The sequence below is a fragment of the Paroedura picta genome, chromosome 7, assembly GCF_049243985.1.
Source record: "Paroedura picta isolate Pp20150507F chromosome 7, Ppicta_v3.0, whole genome shotgun sequence".
NCBI lineage: Eukaryota > Metazoa > Chordata > Lepidosauria > Squamata > Gekkonidae > Paroedura > Paroedura picta.
The window spans coordinates 91,931,949-91,951,424 of record NC_135375.1 but is presented as its reverse complement, the minus strand read 5'-3'; the positions used below and the strand labels follow the sequence as shown (position 1 = coordinate 91,951,424).

General features: G+C 45.0%; 1 protein-coding gene across 1 annotated transcript in view; it reads left to right on the top strand.

Annotated features, from left to right (window-relative positions):
- The window catches only part of TMEM38B (transmembrane protein 38B), a 33,207-nt gene extending 16,810 nt beyond the window's left edge, over positions 1-16,397 (top strand). The window contains exons 3-6 of the mRNA XM_077345371.1: positions 1,027-1,211; positions 4,221-4,308; positions 12,169-12,286; positions 13,619-16,397. Coding sequence (XP_077201486.1) covers positions 1,027-1,211; positions 4,221-4,308; positions 12,169-12,286; positions 13,619-13,831 — 604 coding nt within the window. The 3' untranslated portion in view covers positions 13,832-16,397. The remainder of the gene's footprint in view (positions 1-1,026; positions 1,212-4,220; positions 4,309-12,168; positions 12,287-13,618) is intronic.
- The last annotated feature ends 3,079 nt before the right edge of the window (positions 16,398-19,476 follow it).

Here is a 19,476-nt window from a genome sequence, read left to right as displayed (position 1 = left end):
GAGGGTAGCCAAATCCAAGACAGGAGAGATCGCAAGACCCTGGTCTGCCTTTCTATTAAGCCAGAGCACTTCCGTCTTCTCAGGATTAATTTCACATATGAGCACTCTCTCTCTTTCTTTCTCTGTGCATATATACGTGTGTGTGTGTGTGTGTGTATGTGTGTATATGTATATATATATGTGTGTATGTGTGTATATATATAATCTTAACCATTGGCCCCTTAAATAAAGGTAAAAGGGCCATGTAAGCAGCCCTTGGGCCCAGACACCCAACCTGTCATGGTGGTGTCCAGGTCAGTGGGCCAATCTGGATTGGGGTGGGCCCTGGAGCGCCCACCTACAGGAGCTGAGCGCGCGGCCCAATCAGGACACACCAGGTGCTTCCAGATTAGGACGGCTGCGTCACCCAGATCACAAGTCCACCAGTAAGGAGGGCATGTGCCCGGCCCAAGGATGGCTTCCTCGCTGCCCAGGTGGGCCGTGGGAAGGCTGTGGCCTCGCTGGGGAGGAGGGGGCGGGGGATGGCTTCCCCACGGCCTGCGAGGCACACCCGCTGCCTCGGAAGGTGCTGGGTGTGCTTGGCAGGCCACGGGGAGAAGGGGCCGGGGCTTGCTTTGGGTGCGCTTGGAGTGCCAGGGAGAAGCAGCTGCGGTGGAGGGGGGGCTTTCAAAGCCTGTTCTTGTGTATATACGTGTGTGTGTGTGTGTATAAGAGTTGGTTCTTGTATGCCGCTTTTTTCTACCTGAAGGAGTTTCAAAGTGGCTTACAATCGCTTTCCCTTCCCCCCAACAGACAACCTGTGAGGGAGGTGAGGCTGAGAGAGGTTGTTTTGTGGTGTATACAGTGTTACATTTATTGAAATTTATTCCTTGAAAAGCCAGAAGAGTTAACTGATATAAAATTATTTCAGCCCTGATAATGTTGCACATTATTTCTTAATTTCAAAATTTAAAAAACACTTTTGTTTTCTCTGGGTCTAATCTTTTCCCTGCAGCAAACGTGATTTTTTTTCCCTTTTCTTTTTAGGTATCTGATATTTTACTGTCCACACGATCTCTTCTATCGCTACGTGTCTTGCCTGCCTATTAGGCTGCTGGTTTCAGGCATGAAGGAAGTAACTAGAACGTGGAAAATAACGGGCGGAGTCACCCGTGCACACAGCCACTACAAAAACGCATGGATAGTCATGATAGCCATTGGCTGGGCCAGAGGTAATATCTGAGAACCCTCCTTCGTTTTCGTTTAAATTAGAAGAAGAAGAAGAGTTGGTTCTTATATGCCGCTTTTCCCTACCCGAAGGAGGCTCAAAGCGGCTTACAGTCGCCTTCCCATTCCTCTCCCCACAACAGACACCCTGTGGGGTGGATGAGGCTGAGAGAGCCCTGATATCACTGCTTGGTCAGAACAGTTTTATCAGTGCCGTGGCGAGCCCAAGGTCACCCAGCTGGTTGCATGTGGGGGAGCGCAGAATCGAACCTGGCATGCCAGATTAGAAGTCCGCACTCCTAACGACTACACCAAACTGGCTCTCTACACCAAAACATTAGTAAATGTTTTGAACCCTTTCGATGCTGCTTGAATGGTTATCCTTTGGATGATGACCTTTTTGAGGACAGGCGCGTGTAAATCCAATGTGTTTTCTTTTTCTCTTGGTTCCTCCTTCAACCTGTGGAGCCTGAGACACCTATGCTTACTCCAAAGTAAATCTCACAGATCTCACAGCAGAAGGGTAAGCATGCTTAGGATTTCACTACAATGCGTATTTACTTGGAAACATGTCCCACTGACTTTGATGGGGTCTATTCCAACTGTAAGTGTGCATAGAAAGGTAGCATTTAGGCATATGGAACTATCTGTGGCTTTCCATGGAAGGATTCTGTCTTAGAAGATGAAGAGTTGGTTCTTATATGCCACTTTTCTCTACCCGAAGGAGTCTCAAAGCGGCTTACATTCACCTTTCATCTCCCCACAACAGACGCCCTGTGAGGTGGGTGAGGCTGAGAGAGCCCTGATATCATTGCTCGGTCAGAACAGCTTTATCAGTGCCGTGGCGAGTCCAAGCCCAGCTGGCTGCATGTGAAGGAGCGCGGAATCAAACCCAGCGTGCCAGATTAGAAATTGGCACTCCTAACCACTATACCTTTTGTTCCAATGGCTAATGCTGCCCTTGAGCTAGAATTGGCCAGCAGCTGAACATAATATCTTTTCTAGTTCATAAAATGTTTTTAGCACTGTATTAGCCTACAGTTTCCATCTTGGTCAGGCCGAGGCAGGACCCCTCTTCGGTCACTGTGAATTGAGGCCCTGTGGGCGAGTAGATAGTGTCGGACTAGGATCTGGTCACCCCACATTGTCCTCTGCTATTAAGTTTTCTGCCGTAGGGCAGTCATAATCAGGCCTATTCTCAGGAAATGAGATTTAAGGAAATTTAAGGAAATGATAATCTTGTGTTCGTAATTGAAGACTTTCAACAACTCATATTTTAAGGCTCTAATAACGTTCTCCCCTTTCCTGGTTTTCTTTTCTCCTTTTGAAATCTGATCTTCACCCAAATAATGAAGGGCTGGGCAGTTTTCTGTAATTTCACCTGATCTCCAGGTGACAAATCAGTTGCCCTTGGGGGAGGATGTGCTTTGGGGGGACGCCCCTTGTTATACTGCACTGAATTCCCTCCCGTCTAAAAATCCCTCCTTCACAAGTAAAGTTTCTAGGTTCCCCCTGATCACCAGTGGGGAATGGGAGATAGGGTTGCCAGATCAAGGTCAGGGAACTCCTGGAGATTTGGAGATGGAGCCTGGGGAGGTCAGGGTCCTCAGTGGGGTACAATACAGAGCGTTTATACTAAAAAACATCAATTTTCTGCAGAGAAACCGGTCTCTGTAGTCTGGAGGTGAACTGTAATTCTGGGGATACCCTGTCCTCACCTAGAGACTGGCATCCTTACTCCCCAGACTCTGCCCCAAAATCTCCAGAAATTTCCCAACCCTGTGCTGTGTAACCACGTTGGCAAACCCGCCCGCACGTTACTTATGCTAGCTGTTTGCAAAAGCTCCGATAACAACTAGAAATGTTCTCTGGCTTGCTGTCTCTGAGTCAGAGGTAACTCGACAAGTAACTATTTACAAAACAGAGTTATGAGACAGTGTTATAAACAGTTTAACTGGTTTGCGTGATGCCAGTTGTTTGCATTTTCCGGATCTCCTCTGTGCAGGCGCCAACAAGTAAAGAGGGGGTGGTGGTTAGAACATGGCTAGGGCTGCAGATGTGTGCAAATGGCAGCGCGAAACAACACTGTTTTGTTCAGCAGGGCCCTGATCAGCAGCTAGTAGGGCAGTTTTCTTCCAGGTGAGCACTTCTCTGCCAGTGAGGCCCTGCTTAGAGTACCACATTGGGTTGATGAGGATGGCATTCTATAGTCTTCCTCAGTAGTTGCTGTCTGTGGAGGCTCCTTCTTGCTCATTCCTCTGCCTTGCTTTAGAAGCAGGTGAAGACTTTCTCACTCCACTGGGCTTTGGGGCATGCTGCTGCTGAAGAGTTTTTAGGAGGAGGGATTGAATTAATTTTAGTGTCTTGATTTTTCTCAACTCTTGGACCAGTTTGGGGATTTTTGGGTGTCCAAAAGTCCTGTTGAAAATCGTAGTTTGATTAGCCCTTACGATGGGGCCTTGATCCTGCTCGCATCGGTCTCTGTATTCTGGAGATGAGCTCTCACACCCGGGGTTCCCTGGGTCCCACTTGATGTCCAAGCACCTCTTCCTTGTATTTGCAACTTCTGGGTTGCCTTTCACTCCAGGAAGGTTTAAGGATGACTCTTTTGAAGCTTTCTGGCTTCTTCCTCAATTAAACAGTTATGAATTCTAAGCTTCTGAGTGCCAAGGGACGTTGGCTGCCACTGTTCGGCCTTAACAGAACTGAAAATTATTCTGCCTGAATTCTCTCCCCCCTCCCCCAATAAAATATTAGGGCTTGCTCTCTGATAAAAGGATGCTTTCTAAGGAGTTTCAAACTGAGGATCCAATTTCAGCAATGGCAAAGTAGGTCATTGTGTTCACATTTGTAGCTCCAGGGGTGTATCCTGTTCCCAATGTAAGTAGTCTGACAACTTTGCAGCTGGCCTAACTATAAGCAGGATTGAGTTATGAAACACCTCTTTGAATCAGTTTACTCATATATTATATATATATATATATATTTTTTTTTTTCCCCCCTTGAATTATCAGGAGCTGGTGGTGGCCTAATATCTAACTTTGAACAGTTGGTGAGAGGTGTGTGGAAGCCGGAGACTAATGAACTGCTGAAGATGTCCTAGTAAGTAGTGAAAGGCACGTTACAAGTGGCACAGTTCTGGGAATGGCTTTTTCCTTTGCATTCAAAGCCCCTCGTGAGTAGCTCTTCAGATACAGAGCTCTTTAAAAGGCAGCTTCCTAACTTTCTCCCTGGAGGGTTTCCACACTGGCTTGTTGCCCAGGAAACTCCCACTTTGGATCTCTCGCACCCCACCGGGGATTCTGAGACACATTCCAGGGTATAGTCAAACAAAGCACTTCCCTCCCAAGCTGCTGATTTCCACATGGGAATTTTACCCTCTGTGGACAGCAGGATACCCCCTTGGGGGGGGATGGAGTCTCCATATGACTCCCTACTCATTCCAAAAACAGATTTTGTGAGGCCCCTTTCCCCTTTAAGATGGTGCATGCCAGGCAGAATGCTGCAATTGTCACTGCCTTGGTGCTTTCACCCCACCCCACATGGGGTGGGGTGGAAGGGATGAAAATGTGCAGAAGCAATCACTGTCTACCTCCACTCTACTTGCTGCTGCTTCCACAGTGGGGAGCAATCTGTCATGCTTCCATAGGGAATATCCCCGCTTTTGCTCTGCCTAGACTGGTCTGGGGGGTCCCCCCTGATTTCTGGATGTTTCTGGATGCCCTAACACATACGAAACCAGAAGAATGCCACAGTTTAATGCAACATGCTGACATCACCTGGAAGTGATGTTGGCATGTCAGGGTCATCAGGACGATAATGCTGTGACTTTGGGGCAAAACTTAATGGTTAGAAGAGGAAGAAGAAGAGTTGGTTCTTATATGCTGCTTTTCTCTACCCAAAGGAGTCTCAAAGTGGCTTACAGTTGCCTTCCCTTTCCTCTCCCCACAACAGACACCCTGTGAGGACGGTGAGGCTGAGAGAGCCCTGATATCACTGCTCAGTCAGAACAGCTTTTTCCGTGCTGTGGTGAGCCCAAGATCACTCAGCTGGCTGCATATGGGGGGAGCGAGGAATCAAACCCAGTTCACCAGATTAGAAGTCCATGCTCCTAACCCCTACACCAAGCTGGTTAGATTCAAATTAATTCATAAGAGTTTTGCCCAAAAGCCAGAGCATCCCCTCCCCCTACGACATACCAACGTCAGTTCCGGGTAGCATCCTCATGTTGTATTGTTTCTGGAGAAGGCCAGTCCCCCCCCCCCCCCACCGGCAGCACAGATGGACCTGGCAGTCTCAGTCACTAATGGCTTCTCAGGCTACACACAGCATTCCCCTCTGCCAGCACATTGCACAGGAAAGTTTCATTAAGGGTAAACCTGCAGTCTCCCAAAGAAGCTTCTACTGGTTTTCTTTTCATGATGCAAAGAACTTTCGGAACCCTCATGATTTGGGAAACACATTTGGGATTTTTTAAAAAGTGTTTGTTTTACTAAGCTGTCAGTGCTTTGAATGGGAAGGAAATTAATTTTCCTCTCCTGTCAAGGTCGTCTGTGTGGTCTTTAAAAAGCTGAGGCTGAACAGTTTGTTCTGTGCTGATAGGCACAGTCAGCTGATGGAGAGGCTGTGTGTAAGCCTGTGTTTTTGACTAGTTTAGGGTAATTATAACTGGTGTACATTGGAATGACTGTGGCCAGCTACAGATGCATTAGTCTGTTGACCTCCCCTGCAGTATTCTTATTTGCATGTAAAAATGTGAATTTGAAAACCTTTCCTTAAAACATTTGTGATGCTTCTGGAGAGTCTTCCTCAAAATAAAACCAGATAAAATCATAAAATCAAACCATTAAAAACTTAGAAAATAAGATGAAACTCAAATACTCTGGCCACCTCATGAGAAGGAAGGACTCCCTGGAGAAGAGCCTAATGCTGGGAGCGACTGAGGGCAAAAGAAGAAGGGGATGACAGAGAATGAGGTGGCTGAATGGAGTCACTGAAGCAGTCGGTGCGAACTTAAATGGACTCCGGGGAATGGTAGAGGACAGGAAGGCCTGGAGGATCATTGTCCATTGGGTCGCGATGGGTCAGACACGACTTTGCACCTAACAACAATGATCCCTACAGCAGTCCTCAAGCTAGAAGTAAGTGGTAAAAACAGTTAAAGACCAAGCAGTAAACAACAAGAAATGCTTTTTGTATAGCAAGTAGAACAGGTGCCAGAGGAACCTCAAGGGGCAGGCATTTAACAGATGAGCTGCCTCAACAGGCAAAGCCTAGTCTCCTGCTGCTACCAGCTTCACTTCTGCAGGACAGAGAGCGGGTCTTGTGAAAAGGATCTCAGACTAGATAGCAAGGTAGGAGGTAGTCCTTCTCGTGCCCTCGCCTCAAAACATTTAGGGATGTAAAGGTAAGAATGAGCATTTTGCATTGTCCAGAAATGGACTGTCAGACAGGATAGCTCTTTCAGCACTGGAACGATACAATCCCTATATCCCAGTCCCTGATAGTAGCCTGGCTGCTGCATTTTGGACCAGCTGACGTTTCTATACAGCTTTCAAAGACAGCCCCGTATCATGCTGTTTGAGGCATAGCTATAGTTGTGAGCCAGCTGTTAAAGGTACTGTGTGCCACAGAGGAGACCTAGATTCCAGCTATAGGCCAGGATTCAGCAGTATCCCCAAGCTGTAAACCCACTCCCTCAAAAGGGTGCCCCTCCAGGACCAGTTGCTGCCTCATCAAGGAGCTTTATCACTAACCAACAACACTTCAGCCTTCTCTTGTTCAGGCTTCTCTTTGCTGGCCGTCACCTACCCCATCACCTTGTATGGGGCTTCCACAGATCTTGCCGTCTTGATGCTTATTTTTGTTGTTTTTTGTTTTCTGTACTTCCTCCAAGGAGGTCATCTGAGGATAGAACAGGGTGGTCAAAGCGGTCCTGTGTCATAGGCTGGGCTGAGAGCAAGCTAAATTACTGGTATAGTTCCTGCGGGCATACGAGATGCCATATGATAAATAACCAAGAGCACAGTAGAGAGAGTTGTGTATGGATTGGCTGGTCTGCTTTCTATTATGCTCAAAGAACATAGCTTGGCTTGCTCCTATAATGCTAAACTTTGGCTTGGCATTATGTTGGCAAGCACCAGTCATAAGTGTTCCTTCCCTCCCTCCCGTGCTCGGATTCCTTCCTGATTCATGGCAAACTATAGTTTGCTGTTCCATCTGAACTGGGAGAACTATGATGTGCTGCAAACCGGGAGAGTTCATGATAAAGTTGGCGTGTAAAAGTGCAGAAGCACATGAGCCAAAGCTGGTTAATGGTTGTGTGTTTCACACGACGGCATTATCATGCCTACTCTGTAGTGGTGAGAAGACAAAGCAAGCTTGCGTTTCTGCCACCATTGCATCCACACAATGCTGTCCAACAAAACTTTTCTGGGTTATGACAGGGCTCTTATCCCAGGCTTCAGAGAATGTAGACCTGGAAAACCTACAGCTGCTGCACTATGATGCATTTTTGCAAATAAATTTGCACACATACCTTGGTGGAATGGGCCCGCTCTGGCCTGCAGCCCTATTCCACCCTGCCTTCCAAAATTTCCCCAACACCTGGAGAGACATTTTGTTCTCTTCTGCAAGCTGAACTGGATTAAGCTGGTTAAAATCAAAAGTCAACAGCTAAAAGTTCTTTAGGGCAGGGGTAGTCAACCTGTGGTCCTCCAGAAGTCCATGGACTACAATTCCCATGAGCCCCTGCCAGCATTTGCTGGCTGGGGCTCATGGGAATTGTAATCCATGAACATCTGGAGGACCACAGGTTGACTATCCCTGCTTTAGGGTGTCACTTTTTTTGCTGTTGAGTGACAACTGACCTATGGTTATCCTGGAGGGTTTTTAAGAGAAGAGACTTCCCAAGGTGTTTTGCTGTTGCCTGCCTCCGCATCATAGCCCTGGACTTCCTTGGTGGTCTCCCATCCAAATCCTGACCCGGGTCAACCCTGCTTATCTTCAGAGACCTGAAAAAATTGGGGTTGCTTGGGCTGTCCAGGCCAGGATGGGTGTCAGCTAATGCTGTGAATTTTGCCCCAAAGCACATAGGAGCCAATGCAGTTGGACGAGGTAGGATGTGAAATGGAGACCCTGGAACCACTGAATGGTTTTGACTAGGAAGTGGTGTTGATCTGGATAATGCCAGCAGGTTGAAAAGTCTGTCTATGTAAAGATGGAACTATTGATGGCAGGTCCTCTGTCTATTCTGGGCAGAGACACAAATCTCCTGAAGGATCAGTTTTCAGCTTGGGGGGTGTTTGTTGATCTACAGCCCTTGCTTGGTCCTTAGATTGCAGTGGTTATGAAGAGTATCTTTTCCCTCCCATGCTTAGTACTAACTTCAGCTTTTCTTAGGAACCAGGGACCCTGTTGTCATGACTGATGCCTAGTGACATCTCTTTAAGGCTACTATAATGAGCCCAGCATGGGCCTGTCCATGAACATTTTTCAGAAATTACAGCATATCCAGAATGCAAACACCTTTTCATTGGCCAGTTGTAGAGAGCTGAATACAACATATCCTAAAGGGGCTCTGCTGCAATGGCTACTAGTTTACATCAAAACTGGCTACTAGTTTACATCAAAGCCCCAATTGATCTAGGGCATGGGTGGCCAAACTGTGGCTGGCAGGGGCTCATGGGAATTGTAGTCCCTGGACATCCGGAGAGCCACAGTTTGGCCTCCCCTTACCTAAAGGTAAAGGTAAAGGTATCCCCTGTGCAAGCACAGAGTCATGTCTGACCCTTGGGGTGACGCCCTCTAGCGTTTTCATGGCAGACTCAATACAGGGTGGTTTGCCAGTACCTTCCCCAGTCATTACCGTTTACCCCCCAGCAAGCTGGGTACTCATTTTACCGACCTCGGAAGGATGGAAGGCTGAGTCAACCTTGAGCCGGCTGCTGGGATTGAACTCCCAGCCTCATGGACAAAGCTTTCAGACTGCTGCCTTACCACTCTGCGCCACAAGAGGCTCTTGCAAGAGTATCTTGCACTTTGTGTGGGCGAGGTGTATTTCATCACTTGATCTTTGATCGAGTCACACTTCAGGTTCAAGTTGGACAGCACTCACTGCCTCAGATGGCTTTTTGATTTTTCATTTTGCAAATGGCTAGGCAAAAATCAACTTTGAATTTTACAGTAGCTCATATCCAAACAGAGCTGTGTTAAGTAAAACTGCATGTCACAGTCCAGTCTAGGGTTGCCAGCTGTACTTGGCATCCTGGTGGGAGAGGGAGGGGAGGAGAGCAAGATCTTTGGTGTTATGCAAGAGCACGCCATCACTTCCATCATAAAAGCAAAAGAGATCATCATGTTGGGGTGATGCTCTACGATTCCTTCAAAACTCTGTGGTTGAATCATAGAGTTTTGGGTGAATCCTAGTACGGCTCCCCCGTGCAATGATACCTTCTCCAGTTTAGTGCTGGAAGTGACGTGCGATCCCAAACAGCCCTTCCATTTCTTCTCTGTTCAGCTGATCAGCAATGGGAATGAGGTAGTTGGCAAATGGATCAGCAGTGGAAAACGGGGAGGGAGTCCAGACTTAGTTCCTGCTAGCCCTATAGCTGAATTTGTTCTTGGTTGCTGTTTCTCATTATACACTGACAGTCGGGGGGGGGGCTGTGTGGTGCCCTTGTGGCACAGCTGAGGTGGGAATGGCCACTGCCTTCACTCCCATCTTGATACTGAATGGCCTTGTGCTGCTCGGACCGGAGTCTCCCCGAGGGTCCTTGCAGGCTGCAGGCCCTGCTGAGTTGCTTACATACATCACTGATAACAGGCAGCAGCCCCTGTCATCGTGATGGACATTTTGCTAGTTTCCAATAAATGTCAATCTCCAAACAGTAACCAAAATTAATTGCAAATAAAAGTGTTGTTGGGTTTTTTTTGTTAGGTTGCAAGAGATTGCTATGAAATAAGCTCCATTAGTATGCTGTGTGCGCGAGGGCCGTGCCTTCAGCGAACACGGGGAGTGCTGCTTGAGTTACAGCTTTCGGCTCAGGCTTGCTGGAGCTAAATTGGGAATGTTAAATCACTCCCAGTTTTAACTTCTGCCGTAGAAACTGAGAAGCAAAACTGGCAGTCAGGCTGCAGGCTGGCACTGTAAAGGGGAAACGGGCTCATGGTGGGCATTTTTCAAGTCCCCTTGCCCTTCCTGTATGACTTCCTGATGGGGTTTTTGTGGAAACGATTATTTCGAAAACAAGGTTGTGACTTCTAGTGTGATAAAAACAGCAGGGGCGCAAAAGCACTTAGGCACCCTGCCTCCGTGCCACTGTCCTAGGTAATAAAGAGTGACAGGAGAGAAACACAGAAATGCAAGCCGGGCTGTTGCCAAAAGTACGCTTTGTGTACATCTCTCTGACTCTCTCTCTCTTTCTGCCTCCCCAGCTCCTGCCTACTTTTTACTGAGGCATGAGCTGTCCTTCTGGAATGTGACCTAAATCCTTCAGCAATGATGGAAAAAACACACCATTTCTGCCTGTTTAAGCACCGCAGACACTGCACTCCCCCTAAAATATATGCTGGCCAAAGGAAAATCAGAACTTTAAATGTAGGGAAAAAAGCAGCAAATGAAGTGAGGACAAGAATGCTTAAAACTCAGTGATGGAAAGAGGACTGATTTTGTGAGGAGCTCACCTTGCGGCCAATATTGCTGAGCCAAGAACTGAGTAGGGTTTTGTTTTAAAAGTGATGTGAAAGATGTGACTCATACGATCAAGCATGACACTGCTGAAATATTTAGAGTTGCTTAAAAGTGAATTCAGAGAAGGAGTGTTTGGCGCACCGAAGGTCCCAGGTTCAATCCCCAGCATCTCCAGTTAAAAGGATCCAGAAATGGGTGATGTGAAAGATTCTTTACCTGGGACCTGCTACCAGTCTGAGTGAACAACACTGACCTCAGTGAGCCAGTGGTCTAATTAACTCACTCAGTGACCTTATGCAAACTACTTTTGCCTCTGCTTTACAAGCTTCCTTTTATCTACAGCATGGGCACAATACTGTCAGTCTGCTTGGAAACATTATTGAAAGGCATGCTGAAGTGATATACATGCACTGTTTTGAATGCTCCAAAGTAATTTAGAAACTATTATTTATGACTGGCTCAAATTGAAGTCTTCACATATTAGGGATTGTGTCTCTAATAGCGTTTCTCAACTTTTTTATCATTGAGAAACCCTTGAAACATTCTTCAGGCTTCAAGAAATCCCAGAAGTGGCACGATTGTGCAGAATGTGGTTGGGAAGCATAGCTATGCACATGTCCATCCAGGGCCCCTCCCCTTCCCACCCCCTGCAGGCCAATCATTGGCCATGGGGGGGACAGGATAGGTTGACATGACCATATGTGGTCATATCACCCAATAAATGTTTAACAAATTTAAAAAATATATTAAAAATTAATTAACTCCCACCCATTTGGGAAACCCTTCCAGGGTTTCATGAAACCCTGGTTGAGGAATCCTGCTGTAATAGATCAGCAACCAAACACTTTTCAAAATGTTTCCATTAGAACAGTTGGGAAATGCATTTTTAAATTTGATTCCCTGCTCCTCTTTCAACTGTTCAGTCTATCCACTGATCAATTACATTTAAATCAAGGTATGCATCAACCAACCCACACTCCCTCCCTCCCCTGAAACGCTATAAAACACCTGAGTTAAAATAGCCTTGGAAATTTGCACAGTGATCCCTGTTAATAAGCCGGGCAGTTGGTGGGGAATGACGTGAGTTGATCAACAGCTTCAGTTCTGAAGTTGATCAATAGTTAGTAGCTCTCATGAGCCTAAATCACTCTTGGTGAATGGTGGGATAACTTATTTTGTTTTTTACAAATAATTAGCCAAGTTGAGAGCTGTGGTTGCAGAGTGGAACGGAATGCTTTCCCTTTTTGTTCTTGTGTCTTTTTCTTTCCTAGCCCAGTGAAAGTGAGCTTGGTCGGGGCAGTACTCTTCACGATGCAGCACACCCAGTACCTTCCAGTAGAACTTCCCAACCTCATGTTGTTCTACACCGTCATCTTAGTGGTTACCAAGGTAAGGATTTTTCAAGTGTGTTGTTCATGTGATTCATAGCACTTAAGTAAAAGATAATATTTTGACTGATTCTAAAGGCCTTTGGCTACCTGCAATAAATGCTACTACTGTCTTCCTTACTGGCAGGATTTCTTTGAAATGCGCATTCAGATATCAAATCTATAATTGCTGTTAAATTACATTAAGTCTGTACGGCATGGCAGCTGTCCTTCCCCACAGAGGGATGAATAAGATGGCTTTGATCCAGAGTCAACTTTCCAACCTCAGATGCAGCAATAGCAGCAACTTAAACATCACTTTAACATGACTTGTCAATCTGAATATTGGTATTTCTGCATGATGGATTCTTATTTTATGCTGTGTCTGTACTACAGAAAGGGACAGAAGGGAGCCCCTTAGGAATGAGGATAAAAGACTTACATAAACCAGTAACACCTTTAATTTGTGGTCAGTTCTTTGAAGGGCAACTTCATGTGACAATATCATCCTTCACTTCCCCCCCCCTTGCAATTTCCCCATGATTACTATACTGATAGCATCACCAGGGCCCATCCGATGGCGTTCATTAACCTGGCAAAACCAGTTGAAGAGCTGCATAGTCTCATAATATTTCAGGATGTCCCAGGCTTTGAATATGTCTTGTGGGTGTCATATGTTAGTAGCTATTCATTTATTTAAAAAATATTATGCCCCCCCGCCCAGCTTATCAATAGCGGTTTTGAAATGGCTGCCGTTAATAAGGAACAAGTCATGGCACCTTACACATGGCAAGGAACAAACCATCCTATAACACATTGGTTCTCAACCTTCCTAGTGCCACAACCCTTTAATACAGTTCCTCATGTTGTGGTGACCCCCAACCAGAAAATGATGATGATGATAATAATCATTATCATTATATGCAAGTGTTCTTTCACAGAAATGAAACCGAACTCACCAATGGCGTTAAGAACCATTGTTCATGATTGTATATAAATTTGTTATCAATTGTATATAAATTGTATATCAATTTAGGAGAAGTGGCAACAGTGGTGGTGCCCCCACCCCCCGGCCAAGCTGCTTGCCCTGCCATGACCCCTGTGAAAGGGATCCTGACCCCCAGGTTGAGAACCACTGCTATAACACCTCATGGCAATTTTGTCACATTGTGTAAAACTGGGTGTGGGGTCCACTTGACTGGCAATCCAAATGTGAGGGTTTGATCATGTGAGGTGGTCTATAGTTTTGCCGAGAATTAATTCTGCACACAGTATTATCCAGGTTATTTCGACTTTCCATTGTGGATTGATGTCCTGGCTATGCCATCTCCCCTCCCCCCTCTTTCTTTTGCAGGTGGCCATGATGCTGACAGAATTTAAGACTTCTCCATTTGCCATTCTTGAGAATGCACTGGGCTCCTTCTTATTTGGCTTTCAGCCCCCTTGCATGAAAGCGAAGGGCAAGGCCAAAGTATCTTATAACGGCGGCACTTCGGTCAATGAGCGTGCTTCTGGGGATGAGACAGGGGACAGCATTAAGAAAAAGCATACAAAGAAAACTGAATAAAACCCCGCCGAGAATAGCACCTTTGGGTGGCCAACAAATAGCTTGTTGGTCCATGGCCATACCGTGCGTTCAATGTTTCTCTTTCCCAATGATGTGAAATGGCAATTGTGTATAAAGAAATTCATGTAGCAAGAGGCTAGCTCCAGTTATCCTCAGAGTTCTCTCCATTGTCAAGTTTCCTATTTATGCCCCGTTTCATGGGGTTCCCCACAGAGGGCGATGGTTGTAGACTCTTTGTCTGCTTCTGCTGTGTGGCTCAATGGTGCCTCTGATTTTTAATTTTTAATTTTTTTTTGTAAAATACAGTTCCTATTTGGATACTAGAAATCTTATCATGTGAGATTATTTTTTCCTAATGTAAATTATAAAATGAGAGACTATATTTGATCTTACATGTATGAGAAAATTTTTAATAGCGGTTAAGTTTTCTAGTTAAGAAAACCTAACCCCTTTGCTTTTAAAAACTTGGTAACAAAATTTCAGGTAGCAGTAAAATGTGACTGCAAGGACTTGGCTATTTTTTTTTTGTCAATGGTAACTTATTTTAGATACTATCCAGCCTATATTAAGTACTTCCAAATCCAGTGTAGGAGAGAGAAGTTTGTGCTGAACTTTCTTGCTAAAAATGAGGTATGGCTGGAAAGGGCTTCTCCTTGGCTGGATTCTTATCTCGGGGGTTTAATAGCAGAGGGTTTCCCTCTCAATATGTAATTTATAAAATACTGTTTTAGTGTAGTTTGAATACTGTGAAGCATTTTTTGTGAAAAAGTAATACATTCAGTGACTGAAGGGGAGTGATCATTCACATGTGCTGTCAAACTTCAGTAACTAGCCTAGTCCACAGTCCCTTTCTCTGTAGCTGATTTTGCTAACTCTTGTTGTTCTGATACCGAATGCAGAAGTTTAATGATTTTTATGCTTGACTCGAGTCACAAGAAATCTTGTAGTTTTTCACAGATGGTTCATAGGTTTTTAAACTTTTATCTGTCTTCTCATTCAGGTCACTTTGATACAGAATTGGATGGCTTGGATCCATTGAGGTGTTTCTGTGCCTGTGGAGGATGACTTTCTCACCTCCTCCTTCCCACTGCAGTCCAAAATGCTCCTCAGAATTTCATTTCTGGGTATCCCCCGCCCCAGCAGGATTTCAGAGGGTTTTTTGAACTGCGACAGGAGTGGAAGAGGTGGGGAAATAAAAATCCATGGACAGAAATTTCTGTGTGTAGAAATGCACCATTGGATCCCAGCTGATGGTAAATGTGAGCTTCACCCTTCGTGGATGGCTTTTAAGAGGACAGTGAAACTCGTAGAGAACGTTCATGTGAATTACGGTCATAAGGCATGAATAGTCCTACTTTTTAATCTGACAGGAACTCCATCTAGGAGAAATATGGGCCTTTCTTCAAATGCAGCACAAATTATTCTTAGTGAAATGGAAAGTGCATTCCAGAGAAGTTTTTCCAAATCATTTGGAGCATCAGCTATCTGGTGCTAGCTGGAGGCAGGTTTAGGCTTGGACAGCTTTATGAACCACCAAACCAAATGCAACTCATCAGCCATGTATCGTAGGTCCCCAAAGGTTAAAGAAATCTATTTTCTTTTCCCCTGACTGCATGGGACAAGAAGAGGAGAGCTTCCAGCCACAATACATGGCCAATGCTCTGCCCTTTGCTTGTTGGCTCACAAATTATGCTGGTAAAGGATAAATACAGTTTTATTCCTCTCTTGCTAACAGTTTGCCAGCACTGAGAACTGTTCTTAGCAGATCTTGGCATTTTTTGTGCAACACTCATTCTAAATATGGTATTTAGAATGAAAGGTTTTTTAAAAATAAAATTAAGTGGAGGTGATTTCCAAGTCACTGTGCTGAAAGAGCCCAATTTGAAACAAAATTAAAGAAGCAAAGAACTAGCCACATCAGCTGTCAGGGAGGTGTGCCTGCAGGCCCATGAATGTTCTGGGAGCAAACCAAACCAAGCACAGATTATACTTGTATCTTACTTTGCTCCCTGCAAAGCAGAATCCTTTTTACATGTTAGTCAAAGATTTCGTCCAAGTCAGAGCCGGGGGTGGACTGGAGGTGGGCAGTGTTCAGAGTGCCAGCTGTCCACATTTTGCCTTACCGTTTTTGGGGGGTTCAACTAGGTGGTCAGTTCTGGAATGTTGTCCACGAATGGAATATCTCAAAAGTATCTGCTCGGAAATGTCCACATAGTGCTATGTTGAATTCAGTTACCAGGCAGCTGAAAAACAAACACCAGCTTAATGCACTTCTAGCACAAGTTTCTCTTCCCCCCACCCCACAATGTTTGAAAACTCAGTGATGTCTTTGGGCTGACCCAAGTGTCTTGATGCTTTTTGGTACTAGATTTTTGTACTGAGTTTGGTGCTGTCCTCAACCACTTTGATGGTAATTGCACTGTTGTCGTTTTAGCACAAATTGATGTGAAAATGTATTTTAAATGATTGTACAAAGACCTTTATAGTTGGGCAGAAAACAGCCTGCTTTGTATTTGGATTCACTCTGGATTTACAAGCTTGCTATTAAATGAAAAACTGAAACTTGCATTCTTCTAGTAGTATGATGGGCAGATATACGGCTATGAGAAAATGACTAGTTAATGAGCAATACAGATGTTTCCTTGTTCCATGGGGATTCAGTTCATCTTCTAAATTAACAGGAAAAGCATTGTGATTATAAATTGTTTGTATACTTCCCCCTTATGGATTTATTCATTCATCCATTCCATTTCTAGGCCGCCGCTCCTAGCCAGCAAGCTTGCGGCGGCTAACAACATTAATTAAGAATACAATACAATAATTCAATAAAAACATAATAATCGTTCCACTCCTCCCCCCCAAGGCCAGTAATTGTCTACTATACATATCCAGAGATGATGTAACTACCAGCAGAGCAGTGGAGGAGGGGCAAGATCTTTCTCCACCTGGCTTCAAACAACCCTCTGGTGGAAGAGCTCTGTCTTACAGGCCCTCAGCTCTTTCAGGAGCTCGTTCCATCAGGTAGGGGCCAGGACCAAAAAAGCCCTGGTCCTGGTCGAGGCCAGGCGCACCTCGCGAGACACTGAAATTCATAGTAGATAGCTGACAGTACAATAGTATGCAGAATCTGATTTCAGTGTGCTTAGATGGGATACATCTGTTTAGGATTGTTCTGTGAATCTTTGTTCTCATTGGCTTGATCTGTGATGGCTTGTTCAGCAAATTCACTGGAGGAATATCACAGCTTCGTCCCAGCTCTCAAAAGCTAAGCTCGTTTTAACTCTGTGTTGGATTGTGGACTGCTAAGGTGGGTGCAAAACTTGTTTTCCTTATGAATGTGAATTTCCTTAGGTTACTAGAAAAGATTTAGTAATCTGATTGTAAGGCTAAAGATACCCAGTTATGTCAAACTTAATTTTCAAAAAAAGTATTTTCAAGGATTCCAACATGATCAGACATATGAAACTATTAACAATTAGTACTTATTATGTAGGGGATGCAGTTTGACAGGGCACTGAGTTAGCAGTAATCCCAGTGGGTCAGATCCAAAGCATTGCTGAGTAGAACTTGTAGAAGGGCATTTTTCCTTTTCTCCCAAACTCCACGGTGCTGGGGATTTGGAAATGGACCTTCAGGAAAAGCATGGGTGACAAAATGAGGGGCTGTGTGGGGGAGGGATAATCAGCAAAACTCAACTTGCCAATGGAACTACCATGACACTGTCAGAATGGCAGATTTTTGGATCCAACCCAGTGTCAGTTTGTATGGTGGCTCACAAGCGCAATCTCTGATTTTTACCTCAAAAACATTAACAAAAAGCAGATCTTTAACTGATACATCAACAGAAGTGCCAAAACTCTTGTGGTTGAGTGGACACAACAATAGATCATATCCCATGTTTCATAAAATTGTGCTTTGTTCAAAGGTTCTGCCCTGATGTTCAAACATCTTCATAAGGTTGGCTCTTCATCAAAATGATCACTTCTCATTCCAAGACACATGATCCGTCATACTGGCTGTGATTCAATCACAGAGGGCAAATTCAGTAGTTTCCCAAAGAGTCAGTGTGGTGTAATGTTTAATATGTCTGCCTAGGATCTGGGAGACCTAGGCTTGTGCTCAGGCGAAAGTTGTGCATATAAATACTTTTAAGAAAAAGGTTTCTTTCCCCTTTCTACCATGAAAGCGCTGTGGGTGACCTTGGGCCAGCCGCTTTCAGTCGAACCTACTTCACAGGATTATTGTGAGGTTAAAATGGCAGAGGAAAAAAGAATGGCAAGAGGTGTTTTGGGTCCCCATTGGGGGTGAAAAGTGTGGGTTTGGGTGACCAAGGTACATCTGAGGTCATAACCTGCTGAAAAGTTTCAGTTTTTAAAAAAGTGAACATGTCCCCTTAAGTTTGAGCTTTAGCATTTTTCATGCCTTCACCTCCTTGAGAGGGCTCCTGCGCACCACCCGTCTATATTTCTCTTTTTATTTGAGGTTTTGATTTAAGGGGACTGGGTTCTGTTAGACACTTGTTATAACGAATGGGAGGAAAGTGAAGCACTTGAGCATCCAAACTAGCCTTTATGAAGACAGCAAGCAAATTTGCCTTCTGACCCTTATGAGTTTCTCAGAAAACAATGCTCAAACATGTAAGCAAGCTTAAATGTGTGTGTCCTTTCCCAGTTTGTATATAAAATACATGGACAGAAGAGAGCAGTTCTGCAGCCACTGTGTGATTTCAGTCTTGGCTGCTCATTTCCTTGCCGAGGCTGAATTTCCGAGGCTGAATTTCCGAGACTTAAGTCTGGCAGCTTCAACAGTTTTGCACCTTGCCCTCCCAAGCCTTTCCTGTCTGGAAGCAATTGAATTTTTCCCCCCAGTGAATCACAGCTGGTATGAGAGATCATGTTCTTGGAGTGAGAAGTGGTCGCTTTGATTGGTAGAGCCAATCTCATGGAGAGCTTTGAACATCGGGGCAGAACCTTTCAGCTGAACGCTGTGTTCTGAGGTGAGCCGAGAGTCGAAGAATTCTGAGGGGTTACGTTCCTACCAGCCTGTCATACTGAGCGGCTCGGTTGCTGTGTTTTGTACTTGAGCTGTTTCAGGCAGTGTAGCTTCATTCCCGAATAGTGCGGTAGTATTTAAAGTACGCTTAGTTCTCTTCAGTTATTAGGTAGCAGCTTGGGAACTGGAGCTGGCATGGCTTGACCTGCTAGCACTCTGTCTTCGGACCACCGGCGGGCAGCTCATCCATCCAAAGGCATTTTCACATGTTCTATCAGCCTGAAGGTATTTTTTCACACCTAATATCATTGGCTTTCCAGCGCTTCACTTCTGAATTTTAGCACTGTAGAGAACAGAAAGGAGGTTTTTCCTCCCAAACTGTGCAGGCAGATCAATGAGCCTTGTGTTTAATTTCCCCCTCATGGCTGGCCTGCTGTCAGGGCGAGGTGGCCCACCTCAGGTGCCAGATTGTGGGGTACTATTAAGGGGTGATACATTGTCTATTGTTTAAGTGACAATCATTTATGACATGTATTTCGGCACTGTGGGGGTACCGTTTGGAGCTTCTGTCGAGAACATCAAAATGTCTTGTGCTTTCCCAAGCATCAGAGAAATTATTTCAGCATTAACTGCATAAAATAAATTACTTCAGC